At 34.0% G+C, this 13,483-nt stretch overlaps 1 protein-coding gene across 1 annotated transcript; it reads right to left on the reverse strand.

Moving 5' to 3' along the window:
* Positions 1-651: 651 nt before the first annotated feature.
* LOC133877406 (beta-amyrin synthase-like) lies at positions 652-10,440 on the reverse strand. The gene is made up of 17 exons (XM_062315690.1): positions 10,188-10,440; positions 5,479-5,664; positions 5,037-5,126; positions 4,620-4,817; positions 4,441-4,525; positions 4,023-4,189; positions 3,723-3,914; positions 3,513-3,626; positions 3,127-3,246; positions 2,873-2,995; positions 2,682-2,780; positions 2,166-2,222; positions 1,845-2,035; positions 1,591-1,768; positions 1,232-1,312; positions 1,034-1,117; positions 652-885 (listed from the first exon to the last, which is right to left on the reverse strand). Exons 1-17 carry the CDS (start codon positions 10,386-10,388, stop codon positions 763-765), a joined length of 2,289 nt encoding a protein of 762 aa, XP_062171674.1. The 5' UTR covers positions 10,389-10,440; the 3' UTR covers positions 652-762.
* Positions 10,441-13,483: the final 3,043 nt, after the last annotated feature.

Genomic DNA, 13,483 nt, shown 5'->3' on the forward strand with positions numbered 1-13,483 from the left:
TTTTGAATTTTGCTGATGGTGTAGATAGTAGAAAGTCTACTTTATGGTATATATTTTTTCTCTTTTAGTAATGACCATATATCACAATATTGACAAAATTTTGATAAAAAAAAAATAAATAAATAACACGTATCAATTTTTCTTGGTTTTTCAATAGTATCTCCAGAATGTGTGAAAAAAAAAATAGCTATTTTTCACAAATATTTATTTGATTTAATGCAAACCAAGAATCAATAAAAACTTAATGCTGAGCAAAATAGCATAAAGGCGGGCTCTGATACCACATGTTAGCATAATGTAAATAAAAGGCTAAATAAATAAAAATAAGCAGCGAAACGAAATATAAATACCTCTGGCCATTTTACTCAAACATATGAAGAAGCCTTTAGCAATGAACAGAAATTTTGCAAAAGAAATTTAAAGAGAAGATCTTCTAACTTATGCCTATGAGTATGCCAAAAGATAGATGCATATGGCTTTTTATATATGTAGGCCAAGGACCCCTCATATTCATTAGTTAGCTAATTTTCTTCCTTCCATCAAGGAACTAAATTAGAAACATAAATATAAAAACCTTTATTATCATGAACCATAATGTGGAATATAAAAATTGTTTAAATCATATTGAATACAATTATTATAATTACCGTTACAGTAATTATTTAGCCGTTACCGTTACAAATATTAAATGTGGCATAGAGACACAAATATAATTTCTTACATTCACAACTGGCTTTATTTAATTAAGAGTACTTAATTGATTTAAATTATTTTGGATGGCAATGGGACATGCTTGCGGTATTCTGCAAGAGCCCACATTGGGTGAATATTTTTGTATGCTCCATAGTGTAGCATACAGTTCCTCAAGTAGACTCCAAGGATTTCCTGCATATATGAAAGAGTGACAGATGGTTAGGAAGCTTTGGAGGTAAAATTCAAGCATAATATATGTACTTCCAAGTTATGCTATTTTGCTTTCCTCCCTAATCTTTCTGAATTAAATTCTCATATATGTTTTAAAGAGAGGAGGTACCTGTTGAGGAAAATCGCCGTCTGCCAGTTGAGAATTAATTATCAGCTTTGCCGCGCGGTGAAGAGGTGTCGGGTCTCTTTCAGCCTTTTACAGATACAATTTTAACATCAGAATATGCCAGATCAAAGCATATGACAACAATGACAGCATGACATAAGAGAAAACAAGCTAGGCTAGATTTTTAAACCATCAAGTCACCTGTCCAGCATGAATGAGACCCATCATTGCCCATGCAGTTTGTACCAAATTTGATCGGTTTCCTTCAAGAGGTACATATTCCTATATAATCAAGCATAGAGAGATTATAGTTTTATTATCTAGCATCTGCAAAATCTTAGAAAGACAAAAACAAGAAAGACTTTTTCTTTGACCGAAATTCTTCCACTAATAAGAATTTGTGGAACAACACGGTGCATGTTATTAAAGGTTCTTAAATTGTTATCAATAATGTTGAGAGTAAAAGATAATGGAAAATACTAATGATGTTTGGAAATAGAGAGGAAAAAAAAAAATTAAGAATTACGAGGCTTTTAGCACTATGCGTGTTAAAACATTACCTTGTTTGGGCATGAGAGATAGCTCTCTCCCCAACCACCATTAACCCTTTGTGCTCTGAGTAGAAAATCAACAGCTCTACGCATAGCTGGACAATTGTTGTAAGTCTTGCCAGCTGCAGCCAATCCTCCAAGTCCAAACCATGTACCGTATATGAAGCAAATTCCCCAATTTCCATACCTGTGTAATAGATTTCTCTGGTATAAAAACAGACTAATGTCAGAGAAATATCTAATAAACCAGTGGAGGAACATACCATGAACCATCAGGCATTTGTATGTCTTGAACAAACTGAACAGCATTTTTTATGCAATCTTCTATCTCTTCCTTCCGATGCCCGGGGTACAACTTCTTAAACAAAACTAAAGCTTGGATTGCTGATGCAGTGCACTCAAGGTACTCATGCTCAACAACAATGTCTGAGAAGAATTCTGTGGGATTTAAAAGCTAATGAAAAAAAAAAAAAAATCCATTAATATACGATAGAAAAGGGAGAATATATATAGAAGCACTAGATAATTTTGAAGTATTCCCATAAGCACATTTCAAGGCCGCTTCAATACGTTAAGGTACTTACTTCCAACCATTTTTGGGCTCTTGCTGGTTCCCAGGCAGCTAAACCACCATTTTTACTCTGCATTAAGCCATACAATAGAGCTTATTGATATGAACGCAGTGAAATACTTAAGAAATAAGCACTGCAATACTAGATAGAGGAAACTTTAAGAAAGTTTCAGATCCTTAGAAAAACAAAATGCAGCCTGGTTATTTGAATACAATGCTAGTTATTTGAATATTAATTAAAGGATTAAAATTAACAATTTCTTATCAGTTTAAGCTTTTGGGATAATTGATGATTTAAGATGGTATAAGAGCCAAGATTCTGAGTTCTCTACGTATTAGCCCTCATTATTAGGTGGTAGTTTGAGCCCACACTTGAAGGGGAGTGTTAAAATATTAATTAAATAATGAAAATCAACCTTTTTTTTCCCTTATTCACTTATTAAAGAGGAATTTTGGGATGACTGGTGGTTTATCAGCTTAAACTTTTGGGATGACTGGTGATTTAACAATTGTGAAAGTTGATCCTCACCTGTAAGGAAAGTATGACATTTACAGAGTCATAAAATTGCTCGAGTTCCATTTTCTCACCAACAATTTCTGGTGTCTTCATGGATAAAAGCATGCAAGTCTGAAATAGAGGAGAATTTGGTGAGAAACACATTAATTATGGAGATGGTGCAACACTTTACCCCATTGATGCATTTAAATGAAGTTAATTACCTTCAAAGCTTCTGCAGTGCAATCAGAAACTTGCCATCCCTGATCTTGATCAGACAAAGTCCATGATCCTTTAGAAATGTGACGGTACATGCTTTTAAAGTCGCCGGAAGGGTTGTCCCTGATCTTTACAATTTTTAAGGGAAAACATAATATATAATTAGTCTGAATGAATACTGGATAGTTTTTATTTTTAACCAATAAAGGTAGATTTGATGATTGTGGTGAAAAGATGCTTTCAGAATTGAAAATCAAACCTGGGATTTCTTGATGTAGTCATGCCCTCTCGCAAGTGTAGGTCCAATTTCATCAATGAGATTAGCCGCAAGTAAAGCTTGAATAGCGAAAGTAGTATCCCACATTTGACTTCCAAAACCCTACATGCAAATGGCATACATCAAAGTCAACGATCCCTTCCATTTTCTTGCAAAGACTCCGTACTTATAGACTTGAAGCTAGAAAACAAGAGCTTGGGGTTTATACTCAAGTTTGAATAGTTATTTATATTTACAAAACCAAACCTAAAAGAAATTTATTTTTTTAGGAAATCTCTTCATTCATAGTTCAATATAAAGTGCAATTCAAATGTACAACGGATAGACAAAAGGTTCTGCAACTGTTTTTGCAGAATATGCTCACTGGCCTGCATCTTGATTCCATCTTCAGCGACCCATATGAAATCTAGGATCCTAGCAATATGCTTCTTGAAATAATCCCCATTTGGATCTTCAACCCAACAAGCAAGCATACATAGGACCTGTTCAATGCAAATATTTGGCTTTAGGAGTACAGTTATATAGCCCAAAAAGATGCTTTCCATTACTTCACTTGATTGTACGTATGATAACATTACCTTTTCCACGCATCCAATGGTGATGTATCGACTGTTCTCATCTTCATAATGAATGTGCTTCATTGTTACTTGAAGAGCCTTCTCTCTGACCAGCTTGTTCAAGGGCCAACGAGTGAGAAGAGGCTCAGTGAAAATGTATAGACTATCCCAGAGCAGATCTTGTATCAAAGGATGGGGATAGTAGAGATCCTCCTATAACAATAGTTTTGCATAATCAATGCGTTGGAAGAACATTGAAAAGCATATGTAGCAATAAGCAAGTATCAACCATGAGGAGATCGAAGATTAAGGTGAACTCACCTTTGCACATAGATGACGCGCTTTCTTCCAGTTAACTTTGTTGTAAGGTTGAGTGTAGAGTTCCTCCCTCAATTGAAGAATGAGAGGTGTGATTGGGCCTACAAACCTTTTCCCATAGAGGTATGACATGGGCATGTACACCAGACGGCAGTAGCACCACATTTTGGCTGCATTTTAGGGAAAAGGCAATTGAAAAGCAATATGTAGCAAGTTAAATTATCAAAGAGAAGAAAGTAAAACCTCTGTGTAACAGAGGCTTCAAACAGAAGTGTAACCATGTTTCAATTAAACCCTGTATTTAAATTTCAACATTGGACTAAATGATTTTAAAAACATTTCATGATGCAACAAGGATCTAAATAGACTGGCATTTTCAGGAAGTATAATGAAGTTGTAAGAAGATATGTATAAATTAAACCTGGATGCATGGGAAGAAATGAAGGAAGGATCCAAAATTCTGGAGGCATTGGATTGGTTCCAATCCACTCGAACAAACCAAGTATCTGCAACAAAGGGAAAATGCGTACTAGAGTTAATTATCAGCAAACAGTAATCATGCATATTCATTTCCCAAATAGCCGTGAAACATGGTCATACTGAAAGCCAGGTCTTTCCCCAAGAAGGTATGTGTGTTACACCACCATGGTCAAGGATCCACTTTCGCGCTCTTGCACAAGCATTGTCCTGACCACCATTAGGTCCTTCCCCGAGTATACGCATACAAATGTAGCTAAGAGCCGTGGAAAACATGATGCTGTGGCCCTCTATGTGTAATCCCCAGCCACCATCTTCATTCTACAATATGCAAAATTTACAGCATACTTGTTAAACATGATAGTTAAAACACACTGACACACAAAACAAAATTAAAAAAATAAATAAAAAAAAATAAAAAAAAATAAAAAAAAAAAAAAAAGAAGAAGAAGAAGAAGGAAAGGAAAGGAATCAAGTAATTTAGAAGAAAATTTAATCCTGTTTGCATGATTAACATGTAAAGCTTCCAAGAATATACACCTGATGATAATATATGTGTCGAAGGATTTCCTTTTGATACTCAGCAGTGAACACAGTATTAAGGTGTCCTGTAATGTACAAACACATTACCTGCATTTTTTCGGGTTAAAAGAATACAATTAGCAGTGCATCAAGATGAGAACCAAAACAAGTCAAAGGCAGACATGCCGTCATAGATCCAATGGTAATGTTCATAGTTTGGTCAATCTTAGAAGATGTTTCAGTATTAAATATCGTTAGAAAAAAGCTTTTACGTTGTTGATGATTTGTCCTAGGGTTCCCTGATGTATACTTTTTTTTTTTTTTTTTTTTTTTTTTTAATGTAAATATCCCAAAACAGTATCTGTTTGATTATGTGATGATCACAATGATGACATTGATTAAAAAAAAAAAAAAAAAAAAAAAGAAAGAAAAAAAAGATTGATAATATTACGAGTCTCACCAAGGGGGGAAGGAAAAACAAAACGCCATTATTTTCAGCAGGCCAATGGCTATCACTGGCCTGCAAGGCCGAAAAGAAATGGATGACCCTTCGCAATGCAGTTGTAGCCTTTTCATATGTGATTTCCTCTCCATCCTCAACCTTTACTTGGGGAATTGTTTGTTTAAAGTTTTTCTCCGTAAGAAACTGCAATCATTTTGACAAAGAAATAAGCATATTAGAGTACAATTTCTGAATCATTAGATATCTCATGATATATATGAATTTTAAAGCTGCTAGATTACTCTGTATCATCACCTACTAATACCATAGAATTTCATTTAATTTCCTAAACCAACAGCCCCTAGGTCCCCCAGACACCTGGGGTGGTCCAAGCCCCACCCCCAGGTGTTAGGGGTGGTTCAGTTACCTTGGAGTCTTTTTTTTTTTTTTTAAATTGTTTTTTTAAAAAAAAAAAAAAAAAATTGTAGTGTTGAGTTGGGTGCTTGAGTAAGCTAAAAGCAAGCATAAGCAACTTCAGGAAAAGGAATATTTATGAGAGAAAGGATAAATATGTAAAAATCTGTTTTTGTAATTTTTTAATATTTTGGCTTAAATACCACATGTGATATAGAGACACATCATCAAATGAACAGAGTTGTACGTCTTACTTATGTAGTTGATAAATTATCTTTTTACATCTCTCATACATTTCTTTTGGTCATTGTGGATCTTATAGATTCAATCGTTAATTTTAAAAAGAAAAATTGCACCGTTGGTCCCTATGGTATGCCATAATTATTTTTCACTCCCTATGATTTAAAAAGTTTATGAGAGATTCCTGTGGTATGTAATAATTACAAATCGATCCCTGACGTCAAATTCTGTTAAATTTTTAACAGATTCTGTCAAATGCCACGTCAGTGCCACATGTCGTCATCTTATTGGTGACATGTGACGCTGACATGTCCAATCTTAATAAAAAAAATAAAAATTTATTAAAAAATAAATAAAAATACTTATTTTAAAAAAAATTAAAATTCAAAAAAAAAAAAAAATGGGAAGGGGGATGGCCAAGCCACCCCCAGGCCATTGGGGGTGGCCTTCGGGCCACCTCCGGCCACTGGGGGTGGCCTGGCCACCCAACCACCCCCTTTCCCATTTTTGTTTTTTGTTTTTTTTTTTTTTAATTTTAATTTTTTTTAAAAAAAATGAGTATTTTTATTTATTTTTTAATAAATTATTATTTTTTTATTAAGATGGACACGTGTCGCCAATAAGATGGAGACACGTGTCACTGACGTGTAAGGCTAACAGATTCCGTCAAAATTGTGGACGGAAAATCGACGCAGGGAGTAAAACGTAATTATTGCATACTACAGGGATCTCTCATGAACTTTTTAAACCATAAAGAGTGAAAAATAATTATAGCATATCACAGGGACCAACGGTGCAATTTTTCTATTTTAAAAAGAGATTTATAAAAAATATACAAAAGATGTACATGTAACATGTCTCTTTTAGCTTATAAAATGTATCATCTGCGGCAATTTTTGAAATTGAGGTAGCCATTATATGTTCTGAACACTGAAAAAATCCATATATAGTCCTTGGATTTTAGGAAAACATATGATATTTGATGCAAAAATCCACAATTCATGTTATTTGTTTCGGTAACTTGGCAAACCACTCAAACTCTCCCTCTATTTTTTTTCACTTCTTCCAAAAAAAACATTCTAATTTTGTTTTACACTTTTTATATCACATCAATTATTTTTTATTATTATTCAAATAAAAAAACCCAGTACAAAATAAAACTTTTTCACTTTTCTATAAAACATTCTCAAATTTTATATCACATCAATCACTTCTTACTACACAACACACAAATATTTCACAATACAATTACTTACCAAACACGCCTGGACATTAACTGCCGTACCACCGGTCAAAGCAGAAGGACTAGAGGAGGGCCAAAGATGATTGGAGTTTTTGTCAAATTTATGAAAGCAAAAATAGTTGCACATTAAAAGTAGTTAAATGCTGACTTTGATGGATTGGACAAGGCTCGTGGAGGAGCCGGTGAGTAGAAACTGGAGAGTATTTTCTTTTTAATTTTTTACCATCCCATTTAGTCTAATCGGCTCTTTCCAGTGAACTGATCCAAATGCTGTAGGCGGTAGATTAAGGTAAAATGTTATATTTATGATTTTTTTTTTTTTTTTTTTTTTTTGAGGGTGAGGGGGAGGGTATGGAAATGAGGGATAAAATTTCGAATAATTGGAATTAATTAGGTAAAACAAAATTACCCTTAATACAGTTGCATAAACTTATTTATATATATCGATCATAACAAGTTCATAAATATAAGTTGGTGCTCTCACATCCTATGTCAAGATAAAACAACATCTTCCCAATTTTTTTTTTTTTTTTTTTTTTACGCTCTCTTTACAAACTTGCGTGATTATATTTTAATAGAAACAAATTAATGAACAATGTTTAGTATATAAATCGACCACTCCGAATTTTTGTAAAATTTAAACAATCTAATAATAGAAATCCCAATCCTATAATATTATATATGGCACACTTGTGTAATTTACTCTGATAGCCCAGCTAAGAATTACCTAATATTTTGAATTGGTTGGTTGAATGAGGTAACTTGTAAATATAAGCATCTTCAACAAACAAACATTTGTGGGAGAAAGGATAAATGGGTAGAAATTTATTTATGTAAATTTTTAATATTATGGCTTAAATATCGCAAGTACCACCTTTGATATAATGACACGTCATTAGATGTGTTGAGTTATTTTACATATGTGGTAAAAGAGGCAGGTGTCGCATTTGAAGCGCGTTGACATGGATGTCTGTTAAAAAAATGACAAAAATTTCCTACAACTCACACATAAAAATAATATATGTCATTTAAGCATGTGAGAAACACATATTTTTTTTTTATTAATGCTATTAAAAAAACATGTGAGAAGCACATATTATTAAAACAACATGTGCTTCTCACATGCCAAGAGACACATGTCATTATTATATGTGGGTTGTAGGAATTTCCTACAAACCGATTTATAAGAAATTTCTGTCCTTAAAAAAATGGATGAAACCTAGACGAAATGACCAATTTGGTATTTCCGTTTACGACAGGTACCACTTATGATACTTTTTAAAATTGAAGTAGTCATTTGATTTCAATTCAAATCACAAGTACTAAAAACATACTTAACCCTACCCAAAAAAAAAAAAAAAAAAAAAAAAAACCCAAAGAAGCCACGAGAGGTTTTGTCACTTGTAACTTTCTCGATTTTTGGTCAAGTCACCTGATTCAATTTTTTTAAAATAAAAAATAAAAAATAAAAAATTATATAGATTTTTGGAACGCCGTAAAAAATGAACATATTTTGTTTTGTTTTGTTTTGTTTTGTTTTTTTTTTTGAAGTTGTAGAAAATGAACATGTTGAAATTCGTTGATTGAACGTGGAATTTTTTCCTCATGAAAAAATTAGCCGTTAGCCGTTAGGCGTAGCAATAAACAACCCTAATAATTAGCCGTTAGACGTGGCTGGGCAACTCTTCATGATGGATCTGGCTTCCATGCGGTATTAAAAATTACAGCATAAATGCTGTGAAAATTTGTGTGGTCTCCATTTAACCAAGCATTTTTAAACTTAAAACAACAAAAGAAAATAAAATGTGTTGGGAAAAGAATAACATGCCAATAGATGAAGGAAACAAAGGAAATAAAATGTGGCGTTGAAGGAAAAAGTTTTCCGTCGTGCCAGCATGTACGAGTTCCAGGACCCCATCGTGCTTGTCACACCCTTTGACGCAGAGAAGCGTCCCCTGCGAGGATTCCGAAGGCTTAAAACTAAGATGGCGACAACAAATTAGCCTAGAAACGTCATAATTTTCCATTTCCAAATGATTGCTCAAAGCCTTACCAATGCAAATATCATTTCTGAGTATCATATTTTGCAGAGGCAGTCCATGGACTTGTATCAAAAAAGGACACAGGTTGAGCTCCACTTCGTCAGTTGTAAGGTGAGAATTAATAAAGAACCCCTGATATTCCAAGGTCCTTGATTCAGAATACGGTCCAGATAAAGGTGTTTGGGTGATCGGATCTTGGAGCTCAGAGTGAGTAGCATCCATGGGAGGTAGTGGAGAGGTAAACAGATGAGATTGACAGCGGAAAAGACAGTCTTTAGAACATCAGTCCAAAGAGGAAAGATAGCAGGAGCTCAGAGAGAGAGAGAGAGCGAGAGGGGTTTCAATTTTTTGAAGTTTTTTTTTTTGAAAGCGACGGGGGATGATTATTTTCTTTTCTTGTTGTTTTAAGTTATAAAAAATTTTAAAAAAATTTTTTTTAAAAAAAAAGCTTGGTTAAATCTAAGCCACACAAAAATCCATAGTGGGATCCATCTGGATGATAGGATAAGCATTAAAACATGTGTTAATAAATGTAAAATGAGTGTGATAAATAGATGTGAATTATAAGAGATACGATTCTTCACCACTTAAACATACAATTTTTTATCATTTTTTTTATGTGGCAAGGTGGTCCCCCATTAGCTTTAGAGTTTTTTTATTTTTAAAAAATAAAATAAGGTGCGAAATCATCTTGCCACATAAACAAGGTGATAAAAAGTTATATATTTAAGTGTGTGTAATCATATCTCCAATTATAATAGCATTATTATTAGTCTTGATATTGGTACCTGCATTCGGCATAGGAGATCACTACTAGGTTTGACCTGAAACCTGTTCTTATAGAAATTTTGACGAGCCTCTTCAACCTTGGCCCGCTCTTCAGGGGTGCCAGCCTGAGGATCAAACTCCCATATCTGCCTCCCAGCAAAGTTGTTTGTACTGAAGATATAAGGGTCTTTGCCACCCTCTGCTATCTTAAGCCTCCACATTCTCCTTTGGTTTGTTTCAACCAAGGTTGCTATGAGATGAGATTTTCTGGCAGTGAACTCTTCAATGAAGACGTCGCTGATCGAAAAACGTATATAGGGCCTTTTATAAGAGTAATAGCCTATTATGGTTTATTTCTAGGGTATTAGAGTTTATTTCGTATTTCAATAGGAAAAGTATATTTCAATTGTCGTGTTAAGCAAGTAGGAGACTTTCTGTGTTATGCAAGTAAGAGAGTAAGAGATTTTGTGTGTTATGCAAGTAAGAGATTTTCTTCGTGTTTGGCAAGTAGAAGACTTTCTTGTACTCTCTTAGTTTAGGTAATATTAGTATTAATGGTATTTTATTTTCCTAGTTTACGTAATAATGGTATTTATGGGTCCTAGGAGATTTTCACCTTATTTGATTTTGTAATCTTATTTAAACCAACTTTTTTTTTTGAAGAAAAAAAAAAAAAGTAAAAAATTAATCTTAAGCCTTGTGTTTGAAAAAAGGTCTAAGGTCCCTTCAACGACTTTAAAGGTCTAAGTTCCCACTACGAACCTAAATTATCCCGTTACGTGTTTGCGAAAGCATTCTCGTAACAATTAATATCAAAGTCAGGTTTCATAACTTCAAGTTATGAATGATCATCGTCTATATTAACGTGTTAGTGATATCAAGCAAATATGGCTGTCCACAACCCACATCAAGGGAATTTGTTTTGTGGTTCAGAGAAAATTGAGAAAAATTGGGTTGGGAAGAAGTCATTTTGTCAACATAGGTGAAGAAAAAGATTTCATTTTTTGTGGTTCATAAAAAAGAAAAAAAAAGGGACAAAATCTTGGGAATTATTTCAGAGTTCACGATACTACAATTCTCATTTTGTATGACAATATTCTACAGGTTTAGAGACATCTTCATTTGCGTCTAATGTTGATTGAGCACCAGATGTTCGGCGTGCTCTCTCTCTTCTGTCAACCAGTTCATGGGGTCTGAATGACTCTGAAGAAGCCAATGCTCTAGACCAACTCATGCATGTAAAGTAACAGAACCATGTGAAATGATGCAAAAAAGAAAATCTAGCAAGTCAACAAAAAACTCAGCTAATCTCAAGGCAGACCAAAAATGCCACTGCTCATATGGTTTGGTTAAAGAGAGAAACTTGCCTCTAGGTTGTATTAGAAGCCGTATGATCATCTTGACCAACTGCAGGTTTATGCTCTTGCACATATAATCCAACCAAACCTCATCGATCCAGAATGAGGCAAAGTAATCACTTCACTTGCTTCCATATAAATAAACTCATTATCGAATGACGAAAAAAAAAAAACCATTATATCTTCATTATTCGAAATAGAAGAGATGCAAACTCTGCTCCACATGGCAGCCAAAGTAGCAGTTAAACGAGTCATTAACAACATTTGGATGGAAGAAATTTCTAGTTTGTATCCATAATTTATTTTGTTAGAACAACATGCTCTATATATTTTCTAGATTATGAATGAAGTTAATATTTTGTTAAAAAATAAAAAAGAACTCATTGCACTTCCTCATTTTTCATCTATAAGCAATCCAAAGTATAAAAATCCCATCTTTTAAATGTTTTTTAATATATATATAATTTAATGGAGATTATTTTTTTTATTCAATATTGGGAAAAGGGGCATATATTTTAATGGTTTGATCACTATGCATATATGAACCCTACGACTATGAAGGTGCAAACCGAATGGGAAATATACTGCAAGTGCTTATATATATGGTCTTTATACAGTCGAATATTTGGCGACCGTCACCGTCGTCGGATACTGGCCAGCCATATTCCGGTGCCGATCATTGCCGAAATCCGGTAAATGCTGCCGGATTTTGGCATCGAATTCTAAAAACGCCAGACATTCGGCTGTATATTCGAGCTACCAACAAAATTGAATGCCCAATGGTGACGAATTCTCACAAACGTGCGTGTAAGAATGAAGAGTTTAAATTAAAAAAATGATTTACTGTTTTTAAAACCGTAAATCGTTTCTTTAAAATTAAAGAAGCTTTTACGGTCAAACTAAAAATGATTTTTGTTGACCATTATTTTCGTCCCACCAAATACCGAAAAATGTCAAAATTATTTTCTAAAAAATATTTTACGCCGAAACTAACGGAGCATAAAATGCATAAGCGAATATTCCCTAAATTCATTGAATACCACACATTTCCTCTTCAATTCTCAATATATTGTACGTGTTGCTAATTCCAAGCTTGAAAATTGCATAGATTGAGAAAAGTAATTTTGGTTTGGCAAATAAAGGCATCCTCTTTTCAATTTAATTTACAATGATTTTATGCACCGAGAAAATGTGCATGTGGTTTACCTCAATCGATTTCCTAGATATGTCAAGGATGATGAGAGTTGTATGAAATTACTCCGTTGGTCCCAGTGGTATGCCATAATTATTTTTCACTCCATATGGTTTAAAAAGTGCATAGGAGGTCTTTGTGGTTTGAGATAATTACAAATCGATCCCTACAATCAAATTTCGTTAAAAATTTTAACAGATTCCGTAAAATGCCACGTTAACGTCACGTGTCTCCAATAAGATGGCGACACATGTCCATCTAAATAAAAAAATATAAATTTATTAAAAAAAAAATTATTTTTTTAAAGAAAACAAAAAAAGAAAAAAAAAAAAAAAAAAAGCTAGCAAAGGAGCCACCCCCGCCAATGGGGGTATCTTTTGCAATGCCTACGGCAGGCATCACAAGTTTAAAACTACATTACTTGTGCTGTAATTTAATAAAGGGTTCAGATTGTAGCACATCTTCTATATTTTAATAAAGGGTCTAGATTGTTCCACAGTTAACGACGTCGTTTTTGGTAAACTCAAACTTGATTGAAGCAAACGTTTCTTGTGGCCTTATGTTGACGCCGTTTAAGAGTCCACATCTGTGCAAACCAGTTCTTGGCGCAAGCCCAGCAACGGAGGCCATGCTCCATGACCGTCTCGCACGTGCTCATGCCCTCTTGGTCTGCCATTGTAATTTTCTTCTTCTTACCTAGATGAGTCTGAACTTGAGTTGGGTCTTGGGTTGAGTCTTGGTGGTGCTTGATGGCCAAGAATTTTCC

This window comes from Alnus glutinosa, chromosome 9 (assembly GCF_958979055.1).
Source record: "Alnus glutinosa chromosome 9, dhAlnGlut1.1, whole genome shotgun sequence".
In the NCBI taxonomy this organism is placed as follows: domain Eukaryota; kingdom Viridiplantae; phylum Streptophyta; class Magnoliopsida; order Fagales; family Betulaceae; genus Alnus; species Alnus glutinosa.

Excerpts from the sequence above, each read along its gene's own strand:
- LOC133877406 (XM_062315690.1), bottom strand. The coding sequence starts at position 10,388 with ATGTGGAGGCTTAAGATAGCAGAGGGTGGCAAAGACCCTTATATCTTC. Across the intron at positions 5,665-10,187 it reads ATCTCCTATGCCGAATGCAG|TTTCTTACGGAGAAAAACTT; the intron begins GTACCAATATCA and ends AAATGATTGCAG. Across the intron at positions 2,036-2,165 it reads GAGCCCAAAAATGGTTGGAA|CTTTTAAATCCCACAGAATT; the intron begins GTAAGTACCTTA and ends TTTTTTCATTAG.